The 19,114-nt window shown below is 54.3% G+C and overlaps 2 protein-coding genes across 4 annotated transcripts in view; one reads left to right on the top strand and one right to left on the bottom strand.

The window, feature by feature from the left end:
- Window positions 1-15,232, top strand: part of Arhgap4 (Rho GTPase activating protein 4) — a 27,516-nt gene extending 12,284 nt beyond the window's left edge. Inside the window, exons 1-21 of one of the 2 annotated variants that reach the window (XM_015506950.2) lie at window positions 1,769-3,187; window positions 3,290-3,560; window positions 3,640-3,802; window positions 4,029-4,091; window positions 4,404-4,592; window positions 5,604-5,732; window positions 5,833-6,054; window positions 9,836-9,937; window positions 10,129-10,320; window positions 10,412-10,496; window positions 10,753-10,780; window positions 10,985-11,087; window positions 11,982-12,042; window positions 12,160-12,237; window positions 12,325-12,459; window positions 12,559-12,664; window positions 12,754-12,987; window positions 13,064-13,137; window positions 13,244-13,427; window positions 14,186-14,285; window positions 14,763-15,232. In XM_015506950.2, coding sequence (XP_015362436.1) covers window positions 3,304-3,560; window positions 3,640-3,802; window positions 4,029-4,091; window positions 4,404-4,592; window positions 5,604-5,732; window positions 5,833-6,054; window positions 9,836-9,937; window positions 10,129-10,320; window positions 10,412-10,496; window positions 10,753-10,780; window positions 10,985-11,087; window positions 11,982-12,042; window positions 12,160-12,237; window positions 12,325-12,459; window positions 12,559-12,664; window positions 12,754-12,987; window positions 13,064-13,137; window positions 13,244-13,427; window positions 14,186-14,285; window positions 14,763-14,996 — 2,739 coding nt within the window. In that variant the 5' untranslated portion in view covers window positions 1,769-3,187; window positions 3,290-3,303 and the 3' untranslated portion in view covers window positions 14,997-15,232. Of the gene's footprint in view, window positions 1-1,768; window positions 3,188-3,289; window positions 3,561-3,639; window positions 3,803-4,028; window positions 4,092-4,403; window positions 4,593-5,603; window positions 5,733-5,832; window positions 6,055-9,835; window positions 9,938-10,128; window positions 10,321-10,411; window positions 10,497-10,752; window positions 10,781-10,984; window positions 11,088-11,981; window positions 12,043-12,159; window positions 12,238-12,324; window positions 12,460-12,558; window positions 12,665-12,753; window positions 12,988-13,063; window positions 13,138-13,243; window positions 13,428-14,185; window positions 14,286-14,762 lie in introns of those variants that run through there. The other variant, XM_015506951.1, reaches the window with a different exon arrangement.
- A 266-nt stretch (window positions 15,233-15,498) lies between these two features.
- Window positions 15,499-18,693, bottom strand: Avpr2 (arginine vasopressin receptor 2). Of its 2 annotated transcripts, none has more exons than XM_048796750.1 (4): window positions 18,574-18,693; window positions 17,495-17,695; window positions 16,215-17,099; window positions 15,499-16,038 (listed from the first exon to the last, which is right to left on the bottom strand). In XM_048796750.1, the coding sequence occupies exons 2-4, from the start codon at window positions 17,517-17,519 to the stop codon at window positions 15,833-15,835; spliced, it is 1,116 nt and encodes a 371-aa protein (XP_048652707.1). In that variant the 5' UTR covers window positions 17,520-17,695; window positions 18,574-18,693; the 3' UTR covers window positions 15,499-15,832. The 2 variants fall into 2 exon arrangements, with proteins under 2 accessions (XP_048652707.1, XP_048652706.1); XM_048796749.1 differs by lacking the exon at window positions 18,574-18,693 and adding an exon at window positions 18,154-18,285.
- Between the last annotated feature and the right edge of the window lie 421 nt (window positions 18,694-19,114).

The raw sequence follows: 19,114 nt of genomic DNA, 5'->3' as shown, positions 1-19,114 counted from the left end.
GGTCAAGTCTCCCTAACACCATCCCAGGTCCCAACACTTTTGCCTCCCTTTGGCATCGAGTGAGCCCAGGTGGGGACAACTGCCTCTGGGTCAGGCTGGTGCTGTGAATCTTGGCTTGGGAGAGTCAACAGGGCTGGTTTTACAAATGAAACCTCTTCTGATAAACACTCTGTGCAAATCACATGCAAATCAGCTTTGCAAACTCTCAGAGACAGTTTCTATTAATTCAGGGCATGGTGGTTCTTGCAAAGGAAAGAAGGCAGCATGTAAGGGCCAGCAGTTCCCTGCTGCTTTCCAGTGCCAGATCCTCATATCACTCTCTGTCACCCCAGTTTACCTATTGTGGTAACAGCCCTGAGAGGTACTGTGACTTTCCATGGGCACACAGCACAGTAGCTCTCAAGAGGTAGATTGAATGACCCTTGAAGTGTCTTCCAACCTGATTGTGGTGGTTCCAGTATAATTATTCAATGCAAGCAGTATATACCAATGTGTGCCCTAGTCCTTCCACTCTGGGAGAGGCCACCTGGTGTCTAGCATCAGCTTGAGGTGATTTCTGAGTGGGTGAGCCTTCACCACCTCTCAGTAATCCTCATCCTGTTCCCTCAAAATGTCATGAAACTGAAGAACTTTGAATACTCTTCCATATGGGTCAGTTATACACACTGAAAAAGTGGAGTTTTGAGCCAGACTCTCCCCCCCAAGTCCTTCCAACCATGGTAGACAGACAGGGTCCCTGTGTTGACACCCTAAATTCTGAAAGGTCAGCATAACCGTGGTTTGGGAGGCCATCTTTTCTTCTACTTCTCTTGTCAGCAGAAGTGAGAGCGGAGGCCTTGCTTACAGGAAGTGCTGATGGGGCCCAGGCTCAGCTTTGTATTTCAAACATATGTGATTCTGGATTCAGTCCCTCCTTTTGCCAGATGTTTTGTATACATCTGTTTTGAGTCAGACACTAGGAATATGATGCTGTACAAGAAAGAACCAGTCCCTGCCTGCATATGTTTCATGGGTCCAGTAGAGGAGACAAATAGTAAACAAGCCAGTGCACAATTATTTTCAAGTATGATAATAACTATAGCAAAAGGGGATGGGATGGGGCCAGACCTTGCTTGCGGGAAGGTCAGGACAAGGTCCTCTGACCTGCAAGCTGCAGGCTCTGATAGCACAGCCTAGAGGCTGGGGGCTAGGCACCAGCTCCTTGTACTCTTGTGGACTTCAGATGCAGTTGGCTTGCCATTTGTGGCTACTTGACACCAGCCAGTTTGCATGTCTGGATCCTGATAGGGTGCGATTCTCCGATCAGTTTTTGCTGGTGGCAGCAAAGAATAAATGCAGTGCTGTGGTCGGCTGGTCCATTCAGCACTGTTCAGTTGTGATAGGTCCCCAGGGAACATAGTCCTCCCAGAGGGCAGGACAGGTGCTAGAGGGAAGACGAGGCCAGCTGGGTCATTGGAAACCTTGCTTGGAATGCAATTAAATTTACTTCTATTCAAAAATGTTATCCTGATTAAATGAAAACTCTCCTGGTTGAGCTCATGGCATTAGTGCCTACATAGCGCACATCAGCCATGGAGGTTGGCTGAGATGGTTAAGCAAGAGGTTCCTTAACCATTGCCACTAAATTACATGGCATCATGCTGTGAGCTCTGGCCTATTCTGTACTGGCTTCACTGTTGGGAACTCCTCCCCACTCCAGGCTTCCACTTGCCCAGCTTGACCCCTTGGTAGAAAGAGAGTGCTCCTGCTCAGTAATTTCAGTGAAATAAATGGTCAGGGTTATGACCCCTGGGCCCTTCCCCAAGCCAGGCCAGTGGGAGTGGTGTGAAGGACTGAGGGGTAGTGACACATGCAGTTGATTCTGGGGCTCCAGGGAGAGAGAGGTTGATCCTGCCCAAACCTGGGGGCTGAGGACTGGGATAGGACATTCTGCAAGAGGAAATTGGAGGAGATAAAGATGCCTGGGCAGGTGAAACCCACCAAGGCCGCTTGCTCCACAGGCCCTGGGAAGTCACTAGAAGCACAGAAACCCACCTGTACCAACCTGTTAATAGTGGAGTCTTGTTGGACAGCCACTTGAAGCCTGCCATTTTTTGCCTGGGCTAGTGCAGTAGCTACCAGCTAGGCTCCACATGGCGGCCAGAGAGGGCCCTAAAAGTGAAACTCCCCTCTCCCTCAGGTCCAGCTGGAAATCCTCCCTGGACCATGGGCTCTGGGAATCTGCCCACCCCACCCCCAGTCCTGCTTCTCAGACTTGCCCTCTGACCTTGCCTTGTGTGTTTTTCTTCTCATCACCTGTTGTTCCTGGACATTCTAGGATGAATGTGTCCTTTGCTCTCTGTCCCCCTGCTCTAATCCCAGCTCCAGGAGGGCTGGCACTCAGTCAGTCCTCTTCACGATTGTATCTAAGATGTGTCTGCCACAGAATGGGTGGGAAATCACATTCTGCTGAGTGAAGAGATGAATTAGTGTCCTGCCCCTGGGAGCACGAACAGACACTGGTGCAATGGCAGCCAAGACAGTGACTTTTTTTGCTCAGGATCCCTAGTGTCCACCTGTACATTCCGTGGGGGCAGAAGTGCAGCCAGTGAGTTGCTTAAGCTTTCTGTCTGTGTGGGGGAAGCTGCATTGCCCAATTGAGCCAGCGATAAGCTGTCAGGAGGCCAGCAAGGGGGCCCTCCGGGTGTGGTTCTCCTCTTTGCAGGGGCGGGGAGAAGCCCTGGAGTGGGTGATCCAGAGCAGGATCTGTCCCATCACTTATCAGCCTGGATCAGCTAACCATTTGCTATGAGACTGCCTTTTCCCCTGGGGCTCAAGGACAGGGCTCCCTGGCCACTGAGGCCATGAGTTCATTGGAGGCTTGGCAGAGTGCCACAGCGGTCTCACCTCTGAGCAGCTCCCTGTATCTGTGTGTATCTGTTCACGAGAAGCTGCAGCGCCGGAATCCTGGGTGCCTGAGGGGAAGGAAGTGGCAGGGGAAACCATTGGGGGCTTTCCAGCAACCAAACAGGGATAAGAAGCCAAAATGAAAGGCGCCTGGCTGGCAATGGGGCAAGACGGAGCTGAAGTGGCCCTGTATTCTGCCAGTCATAGATGGCTTCAACCTTCCCGGAGCTGCCACGCTTGCCTTCACCCCTGGGCCTTTGCATGGCTCTCCCCTCTTGCTGGGACACACGTTATTAGCACAGAGCTCCCTGCCCACGGGAGGCTTCCTTGAGCCCAGCTTCTTTCTGCAGGGCTGCCTCTTCCCTCCTCTCAGCTTTAGTCTTAGCCTAGCCCGGGCATGCAGGAGCTTCTGGGTAGATGAGGTGGCCACACTTGCTGGCCAGGCCTGAGCCATGGTCCCCTGCAGAGATGCGCTGGCAGCTGAGTGAGCAGCTGCGCTGCCTGGAGCTGCAGGGCGAGCTGCGGCGAGAGCTGCTGCAGGAGCTGGCCGAGTTCATGCGACGGCGCGCCGAGGTGGAGCTGGAGTACTCCCGAGGCCTGGACAAGCTGGCCGAACGCTTTGCCAGCCGAGGAGGCCGCCTGGGAGGCAACAGCCGGGAGCAGCAAAGCTTCCGGTAGGTGCTGCACTGGACGAGATGCCATAACAGGACCCTGGGGCCAGGCACCCTGGTCTGAGTGCTTCTCTACCCCCAGGAAGGAGCCATCCCTACTGTCCTCCTTGCATTGCTGGGCTGTGTTGCTGCAGCAAACACGGCAGCAGAGCCGGGACAGTGCGGCCCTCAGCGAGGTGCTGGCTGGGCCTCTGGCTCAGCGTCTGAGTCACATCGCAGAGGATGTGGGGCGCATTGTCAGGAAGGTAGGGTTCATGCCCTGGGCTATGTGAGGTATGGGGGCCATCAGGATCTAGCAGGGGCAGCCTGTGGGAGCTTGATCTGGTGGCACTGTGGCTGGAAGCACAGGAGGCCTGGTGGGTATTGGGCAGAGGGGACCTGTGTCTCAAGACAGGTTTGTGCCCAGCTGAGCTGGGGTGGTTCATCCAGGACTGTGGTGGGTGCTATGGTTACTCCCCCCTCCACCTATAGAGCAAGGACTTGGTGCAACAGCTGCAGGATGAGCTGCTGGAAGTGGTCTCAGAGCTGCAGACGGTAAAGGATGGGGCAGGGGCGAGGTCCACCCCAGTGGCCCAGGGAGAGACACCAGTTGGAGGCGAGAACACCCCCAAGCTGTCACATCTCCCCAAATCAGGCTAAAGGAGAATGTGGTGCCCAGGGGAGACTTGAATTTGGGGGACTATGGGCAAGGCCCCTTCTCAGCTCTGGGGATAGGGTGGTTAGACTAAGTGCTCATGTGGAACTGCCCAGATCCCAGGTCCAAGTCCCAGATGGGCTGGGATGGGGAAGGAGCTGGCTGTGGCCAGGCCCTTCAGCAGGGCTGCCTTGCCTGGGGCCTCCCTGCAGGCCAAGAAGACGTACCAGGTGTATCATGTAGACAGCATGAATGCCGAGGCGAAGCTCCGGGAAGCTGAGCGGCAAGAGGAGAAGCGGGCAGGCCGGAGTGCCCCTGCTGCCGCCACCACCAGCACCACCTCTGAGACAGGGCCACTCCGCAAGAGCTCCCTCAAGAAGGGGGGAAAGCTGGTGGAGAAGGTGGGCCTGGAGGGTTCCTGGCCTTCATCCCTGCAAGCCTTTGGCTCTTCCTGGGACCTGCTGGGGGGAGGGGGAGCTGCAGGCCTCCAGCAAGACTCTTACCTCCTGTAAAGGATAGATTCGGGCCCAGTCACCTGTCCCTGGTTCTGAAGGGTTCCCCAAGCTAGGGGCAGAAGTGGCAGGACAAAGCCATAGGGATCACACACAGAGAGATCCATGGGCCTGAGACACAGAGGGGGAAGGACAGTCACAGGACCCAGGACAGCCCAATGCAGTTCCCGCATGCTCCAAGCTGCCCCCACCTCCACATCCCTGCCAGAGTACAGAGAGCTTTGGTGTCGCCAGGCCTGGGGATCTCTCCTCCCAGCCATCCCATGAGATGTCAGAGGGGTCAAAAGACTCAGGATGAGTGATAAAGTGACGTGCAAGGAGAAAGGACATTCGAGGTGATCTCAAAGAGAGAATGGGGAGGGTGTGAAATGCCAGGAAGGAGGCCCCATGCTGGCTGGGACTGAGTGTACTGGTCTAGTCCCTTCTACACAGTATGTGCCTTTTCCTCTTTTCAGTCCCCCTGTTGGGTCCAAGTGGAATTTCCTGTGTATCCTCCAGGCCCTCCCACCTCCATTATGGAGGGTGAATGTTTGGGCCTTTTATTTATTAGATATCTGGTGTGTTGTCCTCCCCCTTGGCTGTGAGAAATGACAGTGAAGCAGGTCAGGGCCTAAATAGAGGTGACAGGTAGATTCACAGAGGGCTAGTGGGATGGACTAGAAGTAGCTGGTAAAGAACTGGGAAGTCAAGTCAGGCTCAGCTGGGCACCCCAGGGTTGGTGGGTCCAAGCATTGATCCCTGAGGGTTAAGGTGTTGCAAGGTAAGGAGGGAAAGACAACTTGCTAAGGGACTTGCCCATGGGACACAATGGGAGGGGAGTCAAGGGGGCTATATGGAAGACTGGAGATGGGGGTGGGCTAGGGAATGCATCACCCCTGTGTACCCCATTGTCTTGAGCAGCGTCAGGCCAAGTTCTTGGAACACAAACTCAAGTGCACCAAGGCACGCAATGAGTACCTGCTCAGCCTAGCCAGTGTCAACGCCGCCGTCAGCAACTACTACTTGCATGATGTCTTGGACCTCATGGATGTGAGTCCTGGGCAGGTGCATGGGTGGGAGGAGTCCCATACACTGGGGCTCAAGGGCCATGGCTCTAGGCCCACCTGAGTGTCCGCTTGCTTCTCCACAGTGCTGTGATACAGGCTTCCACTTGGCCCTGGGACAGGTGCTCCGGAGCTACACAGCTGCAGAGAGCCGCACCCAAGCCTCCCAGATGCAGGGCCTGGGCAGCCTGGAAGAAGCTCTGGAGGCCCTGGATCCTTCAGGGGACAAAGCCAAGGTGCTTGAGGTGCACTCAATGGCTTTCTGTCCCCCACTGCGTTTTGACTACCAGCCACATGAGGGTGATGAGGTGAGGCTCATGTGACCCTGCCATTAATGCCCCAAGTATGTTTTCAAAGAGCTTTGTGTTCTCTGGTCTTCATTTTAACAGAGGCCAGTTGCAGGATTTGCAGGATTTGCACTTTGCCAAAGAATGGAAGCTTGGGCTGCGGATACAGCTCAGTTGGTAGAGTGCTTGCCTTGCATGCACAAGGCCCTGGGTTCAATCCCCAGCACCACCTGGTCCTGATGGCTCAATTCCTTGTTCCATGGCCTCAGGGTACATTAAGCACCTTACTCAGGGGGCACCCACAAACCAATGCACACCCCTTGGGCGAAGGCATTTTAACTTTGCCACTGGGTGCTAGGTAGCTTTCCATTACTCTGTATGTAGAAAAATTTTCATAAAAAATTTTTTGGGGATACTAGGGATTGAACCCAGCAACATTCCCAGCCCTTTTTATTTTTATTTTGAATTTTTTAATATTTATTTTTTAGTTTATGGTGGACACAACATCTTTATTTTATTTTTATGTGGTGCTGAGGATCGAACCCAGTGCCCCGCGGATGCCAAGTGAGCATGCTACCACTTGAGCCACATCCCCAGCTCTATTTATTTTTATTTTGAGACAGAGTCTTGCTAAGTTATTGAGGCTGACCTTGAACGTTTGATCCTCCTACCTCAGCCTCCAGAGTCACTGGGATTACAGGCATTTGTCACTGCACTCAGTGTAAAATAATGCTTTATTCTTGTTTTGTAGATATGTTATCTTCTTGAATGTCTGTAAACTGGTTATTAATGTTTTCTCAACATTATTCTCTGTTCCCTGGATTTCCTCTGTTTCCTTGAAGTTTTTTAAAAAGCTTGCTTTGGTCTTTGTCTTCCATTTTACAGCTTCCTACAGATACCCGGCCATTCTTAACTGTCAGTTCATAGTAAGAGGAGGAACTGAGGGCTAGAGCCCATATTTCACATGTGTGAGCAGAGCTTGTCAATAGTGATTGTTCCCCTCTGGTGACTGGATAAGGACTCATTTTGTTGTGGGAAATCCCCAAGTAGTGGGGATCTGTGGACTTTTTTTCCTGGACTGGCCAATTTCCCTGAGCAGGAGCTTTTCTGGCCACTGTGCTCTGGGGACCTCACTTGAAGGAACCCAGATGTAGCTGCATGCTCCCAGCCAAAGCCCACCAGGAACACCCCTGTAGTGGCCACTTTGGGCTTTTTGCTTCTTGCTGTGAGGACACTTACTCCATGGAAAATCAGGGGGTAGGCATCTCAGGGAGAGGTGTGGAAAGGACCAGTGGCATTGGTGCATGCATTAAGGGACTTGGGAAGCCTCTGAGGAAGCAGCACTTGGCTGTGCATTGAGTGATGTCAGAGAGCAGGGCTAACTACGTGATCTAGTGACTTGATAAATTTTATCAGGAAGGAGGCAGTAAAAGGAGGATATGGCTGCTATTGTGAGGAAGCAGCAGTCACTTATGTCGGCAAGCACTGAGGGAGATTTTCTGGCATGGACAAAGTCCTTGCTTTTGTCTTGTTTGCCACATGGAATTCCAGGGTGGGCTTATTTGTGTCTTCACTATGTCATCAGGGTGCAGTTTCATCCATCCTCATCAGCTGTGATTAGTGTCCCTGAGTCCAGAGAGGAAATGTCTACTAGTTTTCTGCTAATTGTGTGGGTTTGGGGAAGGAGCCAATGTCAATGTTTCCTAGGACCTAAGTAGACTTTTTTTTAATTGTGGCTGCTGGGTGTGATGGTGCACACCTATACAGTCAGAAACTCAGGAGGCTGAGGCAGGAGGATCACAAGTTGGAAGCCAGCTTGGGCAACTTAGTGAGATCCTGTCTCAAAAACAAGAGGGGTGGTGTTGGGAATGTAGTTCAGTGGTAAAACACTTCTGGGTTCAATCCATAGTACTAGGAGAATAAAAGTAAAAGGTACAACTTAGTGGTAGGGCACCCCTGGTTTCAATCCCTAGTACCACAAAAAAGTTGTGGTAAAATATCCACAAGATCAAATTTTATCATATCAACCATTTTTTTTACCTTTTGTAAAAAATTTTTTTAAATTAATTAATTTATTTATGTGGGGCTGAGAATCAAGTGCCTCACATATATGCAAGGCAAGTGCTCTACCACTGAGCCACAAGCCCAGCCCCTTTTATTTTACCTTTATCTTATTTTATTTTTCATTCTAATCTGTTATATATGACAGTAGAATGCATTACAATTCATATTATACATATAGAGCACAACTTTTCATGTCTCTGGTTGTACACAAAGTAGAGTCACACCATTCATGTCTTCATATGACATGTACTTAGGGTAATGATGTCCATCTCATTCCACCACCATATCAACCATTCTTTATGTACACAGGTCAGTGGCATCGAGCATGTCCACAGTGTAGTGTAACCATCATCACCACCATCCATTTCCAGACCTGCTCATCTTCACACACTGAAACTTTGGTACCATTAAACAAGTTCCAATTCTCCTCCCGCCAGACTTTTCTAGATGCTTACATGTTTATTTTATGTGTTTCTAAAGGGTTTTGGGGGGTTGGACCCAGGGCCTTGTGTGTGCAAAGCATGTGTTCCACTTCCCTTTCAAGGGAATTCCTCACTTCCTAAAGCTTTCTCCTCCTATCCCCCCACATGCCCAGGAAGCAGGCTGCTCTTATGCTGTCCAATTACAGTGAGTGATTTTTCTGTCCTCTCTTTTCCCCAGGAGAGATCTGGCTGGGTGTTCTCCTTCTGTCTCAGGCCCCAGCCCTCCTCACTACCCTTAGTTTTAAACAGCAGCTAATTGAGGTATAACATTTAGTCATTCAAAGTGTGTCTTCACAGACTGCACAGCTATCTTTACCATCTAATTCTACAACAATTTCATCACCCAAACAGAAATCTTACCTGTACAGTCACTCCCCACCTGGGCCCCACCCCTAGCACCCCCTAATGTGCTTCTTATCTCTCTGGATTTGCCTGCCCAGACGTTCTTAGTAAATATATTTATATGATATGTGGCCCTTTTTGTCTGGCTTCTTTCACTCAGATAATGGTTGTAGCACAGATCAATACTTTATTCTTTCTTTTTTTTTCAAGAGAGAGAGAGATTTTAATATTTATTATTTTTTAGTTTTCGGCGGACACAACATCTTTATTTGTACGTGGTGCTGAGGATTGAACCCGGGCTGCATGCATGCCAGGCGAGCGCACTACCACTTGAGCCACATCCCCAGCCCTTTTTCTTTCTTTTTTTTTTTTTTTTTGATACTGGGGATTGAACCCAGGGGTGTTTTACCACTGAGCCACATCCCCAGCACTTTTTAAAAAAATTATTTAGAGACAGGCTCTCATTGAGTTGCTTAGCACCTAAATCGCTGAGGCTGGCTTTGAACTCACGATCCTCCTGCCTCAGCCTTCCAAGCCACTGAGATTACAGGCATGCACCACTGCACCCAGCTTCATTCTTTATTGTGGCTGAATGATATCCCTTTTTTTCATTTGCCAGTTGATAGAAGCTTGCATTGTTTCCAGCTTTGGACTATTATGAACAATGTTGCCACAAACCTTTGTAGACAAGTCTTGGTGTGGATGGATGCATTCCTTTATCTTGGGGGAGATACCTCAACATTCTTCAGTTTAAGTGTCAAGGGCTGCTGGTCCCATAGTCAGCCACCAGGCAGCAGAAGTGTGCCTGGTTCTCCTAGGCCCTAGAGATCCTGGCACCTGCTGCCTGTTCCTACTGCTACTCCTGAGCTTCGTCCCCAGGCTCAGCCCTCAGCCTCTGGCACTGCCCTCTGCAGGTAGCTGAGATCCGGGTTGAGATGGAGCTGCGGGACGAAATTCTGCCCAGAGCCCAGAATATCCAGAGTCGCCTGGACCGACAGACCATTGAGACAGAGGAGGTATGAGTGGCTCAGTCCTGGGTGGTTACAGGGGTCTGGAGACTCTAGAGTCCTCTTGTGGGGTCAGCTGCTCTGTCACCAACCTCCCGACTGGCAGTGTTCTTCATCTGTCCTGCCTGCTAACTTGGACTTCCTGTCCTTCAGCTTATTCTCCCTGACTTCTTACTGTCCTGGTACTGTCCCCGCCTCAGGTGAACAAGACATTGAAGGCGACACTGCAGGCTCTGCTGGAGGTGGTAGCATCAGATGATGGGGACATGCTCGATTCTTTCCAGGCCAGTCCTTCCACCGAGTCCCTCAAGTCCACCAGCTCAGACCCAGGCACTCGGCAGGCAGGCCGGAGAAGGGGACAGCAACAGGAGACAGAGACCTTCTATATGACGGTGGGGCTGGGTGGGCAGGGGAGAGGCATGCAGGGCTGGGTACAGTTATGGAGACAGTTCTTAAACTCTGAGCTCTTCTTGGGGCTTCCAGAAGCTCCAGGAATATCTAAGTGGACGGAGCATCCTTGCCAAGCTTCAGGCCAAGCATGAGAAGCTGCAGGAGGCCTTACAACGAGGTGGGCTCTGGTGCAGGCCCCTGCCCGTTCTTCCCTACCCCTGGGCTAGGAGCCACCCCTGCTCTCCTCTGCCCTGTCTGGGCCCCCATCCAGCCCATATTACTCCCCGCCCAGAGGAGCTAACCCAACAAGGGTCCTGGCCTCTCTCCTACCCCTGGCCCTTTGAGCACGTGAGCTTCAGGCCATGCCTCCTTTCTCTGGGGCTCATTCAAGACTTCCTGGTCTGAGACGAAGACCAGCATTTTCTTTTCCTCAGGTGACAAGGAGGAGCGGGAGATGTCTTGGTGAGTCCTTCATGAGATGCTGGCTTCTTCTAAGGTTCCCCATCGCCTCTCTCCTTGGGGTCTAGCTCTGTTGCCCAGTCCCCTGTGGCCTAAATGTCTCAGTGGTTTCTGGAATAACTTGGGAGTTTCAGGGTCTGGTTGGGCTGGGCTGCAGCAACCTATTCCCCATGCCTATGCCCCTTACTCGACTCCCATTCACCACAGGAGTCAATACACACAGAGAAAATTCCAGAAGAACCGCCAACCCCGTCCTACCTCCCAGTATAACCAAAGACTCTTTGGAGGAGACATGGAGAAGTTTATCCAGGTACTTGCTTTGCCCCATACTCCATCTGATTGAAGGAAGCCTGTTTGTGGCCAAGCAGCTGCTTGATCCCTGCATACCCATTCCTGACCTTCCCTGGGGGAAGTCAATTGTCCCTTTCTGGGTGGGCCTTTTCTAGGCCTCTCTGCTGGGCTCACCCATGGCCTTTACTGCTTGATGTGAATGTCCTCAACAGTCATAGGAATACAGAAACCTGGGACTATGGCACTTTTAAGGAGGAGATGTTGACAGATCCCCCACCCATGACTGGTATCAGTGTAGGATGCCCACAGGTCCCACTGTTGGCCCCTTGGCTATGGGGGGGGGGTTCCTTGATAGTGAAATAGAGGAAGCAAGAGAGATCCCAAAAGAAGAAAGAGCTTGTGGATACAGAGCATGCTGAGTCTTGTGGGCATGACTAGAATCCTAGTGACTTGGGAGGATCAGGCAGGAGGATGGCAAGTTTGAGGCCAGCTGGGAAATTTAGTGAGACCCAGTGTCAAAAAATAAAAAAAGTTGGGGTTAGAGCTCAGTGGTAGAGCATCTTTGGGTTCAATCCCTAGTACAGAAGAAAAAGAAAAAACAAAAAAGAAGAAAGAGAGGGAACACTATCATTCGCAATGATGTGATTATATACATAGAGAATTCAAAAGAATCAGACTGTTTAAATGAACCAGTTTGAGTTGTGCAGTGCTATTTGATTCAAGGTCAACGTCCAGATTTTGATTGCATTTTGACATTCCAGCAACAAATAATTTGCAAATAAAATGCAAAGCACTGCCTAAAATAGCATCAGAAATATCAGACACTTAGTAGTGACTGTAACAAACTTAATAGAGAGAGACAGAAAGGTGGAATGCCAAGGTGGGTCTTGAGTGTAATACCCTCTGTCCCCAGAGCTCAGGCCAGCCTGTTCCCCTGGTGGTAGAGAGCTGTATCCGCTTCATTAACCTCAATGGTAAGCACACCCCAGCCCCTCCTGCGGCCTGGCGCCCGGCACCTGAAACCTCACGCACAGGGCGACAGTCCTGAAGCTGGGAGGGGACTCTGCCCACCAGGTCCTTGTCCTCCACAGGTCTACAGCATGAGGGCATCTTCCGAGTATCAGGTGCCCAGCCCCGGATCTCAGAGATCCGGGATGCCTTCGAGAGAGGTGGGGACAGGCAGGCCAGGGGGGCAGTGGGGGCTCAGCAGGTGCAGGTGGCCTCCTCACTGTGCCCTGTTTCCGGTCCCTCCTCAGGAGAGGACCCTCTGGTAGAAGGCTGCACTGCCCATGACCTGGACTCAGTGGCTGGGGTGCTGAAGCTCTACTTCCGGAGCCTGGAGCCCCCACTCTTCCCCCCAGACCTGTTCCGTGAGCTGCTGGCTTCTGCAGGTGAGGCCGGGGCCTGAGGGTGGCCAGATGGGAGGGCCACCTGCTAGTGGCTGCGGCCCCACTCACTCAGCTCTCTTTTGGGGGTGGCTTTGGCCACAGAGCTGGAGGCTGTGGCCGAGCGGGTGGAGCCTGTGAGCCGCCTGCTGGCCCGGCTGCCTGGCTCCGTGCTGGTGGTTCTGCGCTACCTTTTCACCTTCCTCAACCAGTGAGTGCCTCTGGGGAGCAAGCTGGGGGTGGGGGTGGAGGGGACATCAACATGGAGCTCCCTGCCTGTGACCTGCCTGTCCCCTCCAGCCTGGCCCAGTACAGCGATGAGAACATGATGGACCCCTACAACCTGGCTGTGTGCTTTGGGCCGACGCTGCTGCCCGTGCCTGCTGGACAGGACCCAGTGGCCTTGCAGGGCCGGGTGAACCAGCTGGTGCAGACACTCATCCTGCAGCCTGCACAGGTTTTCCCAGCCCTGGCCACACTGCCAGGCCCCGTCTATGAGAAGTGCATGGCGCCACCTTCGGCCAGCTGCCTGGGGTATGCTCTTGGTGCTGCCTGGGGGGTTCAGTGGAGGACAGCCCCCTCATCTGCCTTGCTCTGCTCTGAACCTCAGGGATGCCTTGCTGGAGATCCTTGTGGGGGAGAACGAGCCAGAGCTGGAAGCCGGGACCTCAGCTCAAGAGGATGGTGAGTGGAGAAGCTCACTTCCCTACTCTGTGAGGAAGTGAGGCCCCACCCTGTCCCCACTCTGGGTGCCCACTTCATTCCCACTCATACTGTCTCTTGTCCCCAGACCTGGAGGGGGTTGTGGAGGCCGTGGCCTGCTTTGCCTACACAGGCCGCACGGCCCAGGAGCTGACGTTTCAGCGAGGGGATGTTCTGCGGCTGCATGCACGGGCCTCAAGTGACTGGTGGCGGGGGGAGCATGCTGGTGTGCGGGGACTCATTCCCCACAAGTACATCACGCTGCCTGAGGGGTGAGTGAACTGTGGCTTCAGGAAGGGTCCCATGATTTCAGCCTTGGCCCTCCTGGGCCTGGTGCTCAAGGTTGCCCTCTCAGCCTGGCCTGAACTAGGGGTATCCACACCTTCTCCACCCAGCTTTCTCAGGAAGTAGACACTTGTTCTTGAGGAGACAGTACAGGAATATGCAGGCATCTCAGACGTGACCCAGCTCCTAGGCCTCAGGAACTTAGGACAGGCTGGATTGCTGCCTTCTCTCTTCTCTGAGCCAAATTTTGTAAATCTGGGTTGGGCCTAACCATGAACATTTGTGCCCACTTTTGGCTGGGACCCCAGCTAGGAAGGAGCACTCATACAGGCTCATCTCTTTCCTGCCCGGGGCTGAGAAGCAGGTGGTAGGTCCAGGGCCTCCTGGTCTTGGAGTTTACCCATTGGTGAGAAAGTAGAAGACAGCCCTTAGCAAGACCCTTCTGAGGGTCCTGCTTGCCCAAGGCAGCAGACATGGTGGCCAGAGGCTGCCCTCACCATGCCAGGCCAGGGGGGCTGGGCTCAAGTTTTGGCTACCTGGGAGCAGGGGAGTTGTCAGATGAGGGTCACTAAAAAGCACAGAACAAAGTCCAACTGGCTTTGACAGGGAGAGACTTTAGAGGTGCTTGGGGAGCACTGGGATCCACCCCTTTCCTTGGCCACAGCCCAGGGTGGGAGGAGCCACTGCCACCTTGGCTTGGGGACTTCCCAGGCCCTCCACTAGGCTTACTCCCTTTGCCCTGCAGGTCAGAGATGGGCACCCCACCTGAGGCTGTGGACCCCTCTGGACACAAACAACACTGCTTGGTCCCAACCTCCCCAGAGCGACATGTGGAGGTGGATAAGGTGAGAGCTAGGTGGCAGGTGGGGCAGCCCCTCTCCTGCAAGGTCACTGCCTCCCCTTAGGAACCCAACTCCTCCCTCCTGAGGTGAGGTTCCATCTCTGCTTTCTTTGGCCAGACAAGAGCCCAAGACAGAGCCCAGAAAGGGGCAGGAGGGCAAAGGGGATGGAGATGGGAATGGGAAGGACAAAGGCCCAGAGGCAGGGACGAGAGGGGCAGAAGATCCTGGACCTGACTGGGTCATGGGGCTCATTCTTGAACAGGGATGCAGCAGGGATAAGCTATCTAAGCTGGCATATGCGAGAGGCTCTTGGACAGGCTTCAAGGCTGGCATCTAGAGCCAGGCTAGGTGACAAACAGTGACATGGGAGGGGAGGGGCCCAGTGGCAGGGTAGGAGGGGTCAGGCAGAGGCTGGGAATCGGGGAGCCTTTTCTGGGGGAGCCCTCACTGGATGCTTTCCCTTCCTTTCCTCTCTGCTAGGCTGTGGCACAGAACATGGACTCCGTGTTTAAGGAGCTCTTGGGGAAGGCTGCTGTCCGCCAGGGCCTTGGGCCAGCAGCTCCTGCCTCCACCAGCCCTGGGCCCCGAAGCCCAAAGCCTCTGGCCTGTAGCCGCCTCGGCAGGAACAAGGGTTTCTCCCGTGGGTCTGGGGCCCCAGCTTCACCCTCTGCCTCCCATCCCCAGGGCCCAGATTCAGCCCTCAAGCCACACTGAGATGCTCTGGTGGAGCCAGTGCAGGTCCTGCCTTACTCCAAGTGGCTTCCAGCAAGTCCACCATTGTCCCCAGGTCCTTTGCTTCTTCTCATCCCTGGCTAAGGGCCCTTAGGGAGGCAGCCAGGGAAGGAGGCCGGGGGCAAGCCCCTCTGCGGCTTTGCTGGGAAGGCTCGTCAGTGGCTTTGGGTGGCAGGTGTTGGCAGTGATTCATAAAGACCTGTGCATTGATACCTTGATGGAGCCAGCTCTCTGTCGCTGGGGGCTGGGCAGGTTGGTACAAGGCCAGCCCCAGCACCTCCACTGGCAAGGAATAGCTTCTGCTGGGGGTGCCCTGGCACAGAGCTCTCCATTCAGGGGGCTGTATCTCCTGGGGACCTGTGCCTATGAAGGCTTGGTTGCTTGCATTGTGGGTTCCAGACCCATGCATGTGTTGAGGGTCTTCGTATGTCTGTTTCTGCCTCCACATCCACTGTTACCCGAATGCAAGAAGACCCCCTCACCGTGTGGAAAATAGCCAACTTTTATTAGGGAAGGACTAGAGAGGTGCAGACAGGAAGGAACACTGGCCCCACCCTGCTCCTTCCTCTTTGGCTCCCTGGGACCTCTGTGTTACCTGGAGGGCACTTTCCAGGGCACAGGTCACCTGCCACCCCCAGGCCCTGGGATCCTCTGCCCTATCTAGTCTCTCCCCATGCCTGGAACAAGGAGCTAACATAAGGGACTCTCACAGTCTTGGAGCCTGAAAGCCTCTTTGTATACAGTGAGTCCTAGAAGAGCCAGCCCCAGAGGCAGCTGAGCTTCATGGAGCTTTTGGAAGGAAAGTGCCCACTGGCTCCTCAGGAGAAAGTATCCTTGGCCAGGGAGGAGCTGGCAGTGGCACAGGACTCGTCTTGGGGCCCCAGGCTGGGTGGGGCCTGCACCCGAACACAGCAGAGCAAGCTGCGCAGCTCTGAGGAGACGCTGCTGCTGAAGGAGGCATAGATCCAGGGGTTGGTACAGCTGTTGAGGCTGGCCAGCAACATGAGCAGCACGAAGGGGGGCCCTGTGGAGGCAGAGTCCAGGTTGGGGCTCACGGGTCCGGGAGGGGTGGGATCCTGTGTACCTGCTAAAGGCTACCAGTGCGCACAAGCACATGCTTGTGGCCCACCGTCGGGTGTGGGTATGGGTAGAGGACCAAGTTCAAGCAGCCCCCAGAGCCCTAGCCACAGCTACACCTACCTTCCAGAGGTGCCTCTGGGTCCCATGCTGCCCATAGCTGCACAAGGAAGAAGGGTGCCCAGCATAGCACGTAGACGATCACAATCACCAGTGTCATCCTCACAGTCTTGGCCATGGCTGCTGACACCCGGGCTCCCTCTCTGGGACTGCCTGTCCGGTGCCTTCTGTGGCGCCCCCCAGCCCTTTCCGATGGCCCTGGCACCAGACTGGCATGAATCTCCCGGAAGATGAGAACCTGGCAAGCAGCAATACCCAGGGCAGGTGCCACAAACACCATCAGGGCAATCCAGGTGACATAGGCACGAAGGCCCCAGGGCTCTGCAAAGCGGGCCCAGCAGTCAAAGACCCCGCTGCCATCTCCCACATCACGCTGGGCAAAGATGAAGAGCTGAGGCAGGCTGAGAAGAAGCGAGAAGGCCCAGGCCACCAGCACTGGCCGGTTCCAGCGAGCCCCACCTCCATGGCGGTATGCCAGCATGGGGCGGCAGATGGCGCGGTGGCGGTCTAGCGTCATGGCCAGGATCATGTAGGAGGAAGCATACATGCCCACCATCTGCAGGTACTTGACGGCCCGACACAGGGCATCAGGCCCACGGAAGCGGTCGGTGGCATCCCAGGCTAGCTGGGGCAGCACTTGAAATAGAGCCACAGCCAGGTCTGCTAGGCACAAGTGGCCAATGAAGACGTGCATGGGTGCCCAGCGGCCGCGCCGGCCACGTCGTACTAGGGCCCCCAGTACCAAGCCATTGCTCAAGGCCACAGCCACAAAGACTGTGGAAAGTAGGGCCAGTTCTGCCCGGGCTAGCAATGGGTCCCTGGTGTCCAATGACTCCTCCCGGCTGCCGTTGCTTGGCGGGCTAAGTGGAGAGAGGGGCCCAGACACAGCTGGGCAAGGGTGGGAGGAAAGGGCCAAGTTAGAAAGGGTGCCATGTAGGGAACTCAGGCCAAGGAAATTTCCACCAGATGCTAGAGCTGGTGGCCTGGGCAGCTGGCACCTTGGACCTCCCCTACTGTCCACTTTTTGGCTCCCAGCAGAGGGGACTCCTCCAAGGAAGCCTCATCTGTGGGGAGTTGTACACATGTGGTCCCAAGGGAAGGGCAGCCTCAGCCCAGGGAGTATGTATGACCTGCCCTCCTCTCCCTCTCCTCCTCCCCTGAGGCATTTCTTCCCACCTGCCCCAAAGAGACGAGCAAAGGAGCTCTTTAGAAAGAGGGGCTTCTTGGTTTTATCAAAGCCACCCAACTCATCCCTGTGGGGGTGTGCAGGGGCCCAGCCTTACCGGAGGTGGTGGAGGCCAGCAGCATGGTGGGGCCACCGCAGGTGTCCTAAGTCTTTGGAGACGGGGCAAACTCTGCCTCCTCTTGAGGGGCCAGCCCTGATGCCCGGGTTAACTGTACAGAAGTCCTTAGAGAGGTGTCAGGGTAGCCGATGCCTGTCAGTGTGTGGGTGCCTGGGATAGGGGTCTGGCCTGTGCTCACTCCTGGGCAGGAAGATAAGAGAGGCAGTCAGCTAGGTGTTGAAATGCATGTCTGTCATCCCAGTGACTCTGAAGGCTGAAGCAGGAAGATTGCAAATTCCAGGCCAGCCTCAGAAACTTAGTGAGACCCTGAGTCAAAAATTAAAAAAAAAAAAAGTTAAAAAGGCTGGGGACTGGGGATGTAGCTCAGTAGTAGAGCACCACTGAGTTCAGTACCCAGCACTCCCCCCAGAGAAAGAGGGAGGGAGAGAGAGAGAGCATGCATGTGAGGCAGTCACACAGAACAAACAGCCCAGGATACACCCAGGCAGCCCCTGAGACCTAGATTGGGGAGTGGGCATCCAAGCAGATTCATAAACCCTCCTGCCCTGGCACAGGCCTAGAGAGTTTACCATCTGAGGGCTAGAGGCTAGGCAGGAGGGACTAGGTATGCTGCCACAGGCCCCTTCACAACCCCTTACCTGGCCAGGCTCCCGGGCTCCTGGGCAGCTGGGCAGCAGCGTGAAGGTGGCCCAGGCGCTCAGATCTGTTCTCCATCGCCTGCCCCGCCCAGACCCAGCCTCTGGGAGTGACCAGCCCAGGAGAGGACTTCCTCCCCCTTTTCCTCCCCCACATGCCTCCCCTGGCCTCCCGCTTCCCTCCTCCCATTCACCAGGAAGTAGGTTCCTGGCCTCCAGTTTCCCTTCCTGCCCTCAGGCTTCCCAGATCCATCCCCAGGGCTCCTTCCCCCACTCCTCAAGGCCCTGAGGCTGCCTCATCCAGTCCCCCACTTGGCCTAGTGGCAACCTCCATTCATCCCACCTGCCCCCACCCCACAGGACCCCCTTCCTGGAACTTCTGGTCTGGTAGTGCTGTGAGGGATCACCCATGTAGCACCTCACCTCCTGAATGGGTAAACTGAGATCGGAGATGGCAGGTCGTCACTCCTTTTTCCCAAGCCAGCTCCTGTTCCTATTTGGCCCCAGTGAGGAAGGAGTAAAAGCCAAGGGAATTCCCACTACACTCAGGGTGCCCCCCCACGCATACACAGTCCCCTCCTTGTCAATTAGGGCTGGCTCAAGAGGAGGGACAGGAAGGGAGGGGGTGGGGTAGGGGCCAAGTCCAGGCTTAATGTGCCCCTGCAATATCCAGCTTCCTCCCCAGGGGCCTGTGGAAGCCAGGGACACCCCACCCACTTCCTGCAGCTAGCTACCTGCTGTAGAAGGAGGGGTCTTCCAATGGGACCTCCATGCTGTTACCTGTGTTCCTCTTGCTTCCTCTCTCTCTTCTCTCTTCCACACGTACACTCACACACACACAATCATATATATGACATCCACACACCCACCAGACAGTGTTTGACAGATACACACATGAATTCATATGCACATTCATGCATACACCACAGCCACTGGGGTACAGGTTTTGATGTGGAGAGGTCTG

This window comes from Marmota marmota, unplaced genomic scaffold (genome assembly GCF_001458135.2).
Source record: "Marmota marmota marmota unplaced genomic scaffold, marMar, whole genome shotgun sequence".
Taxonomy (NCBI): Eukaryota; Metazoa; Chordata; class Mammalia; order Rodentia; family Sciuridae; genus Marmota; species Marmota marmota.
The sequence above is the reverse complement of the archived record's forward strand: the minus strand, read 5'-3'. Positions and strand labels throughout refer to the sequence as shown.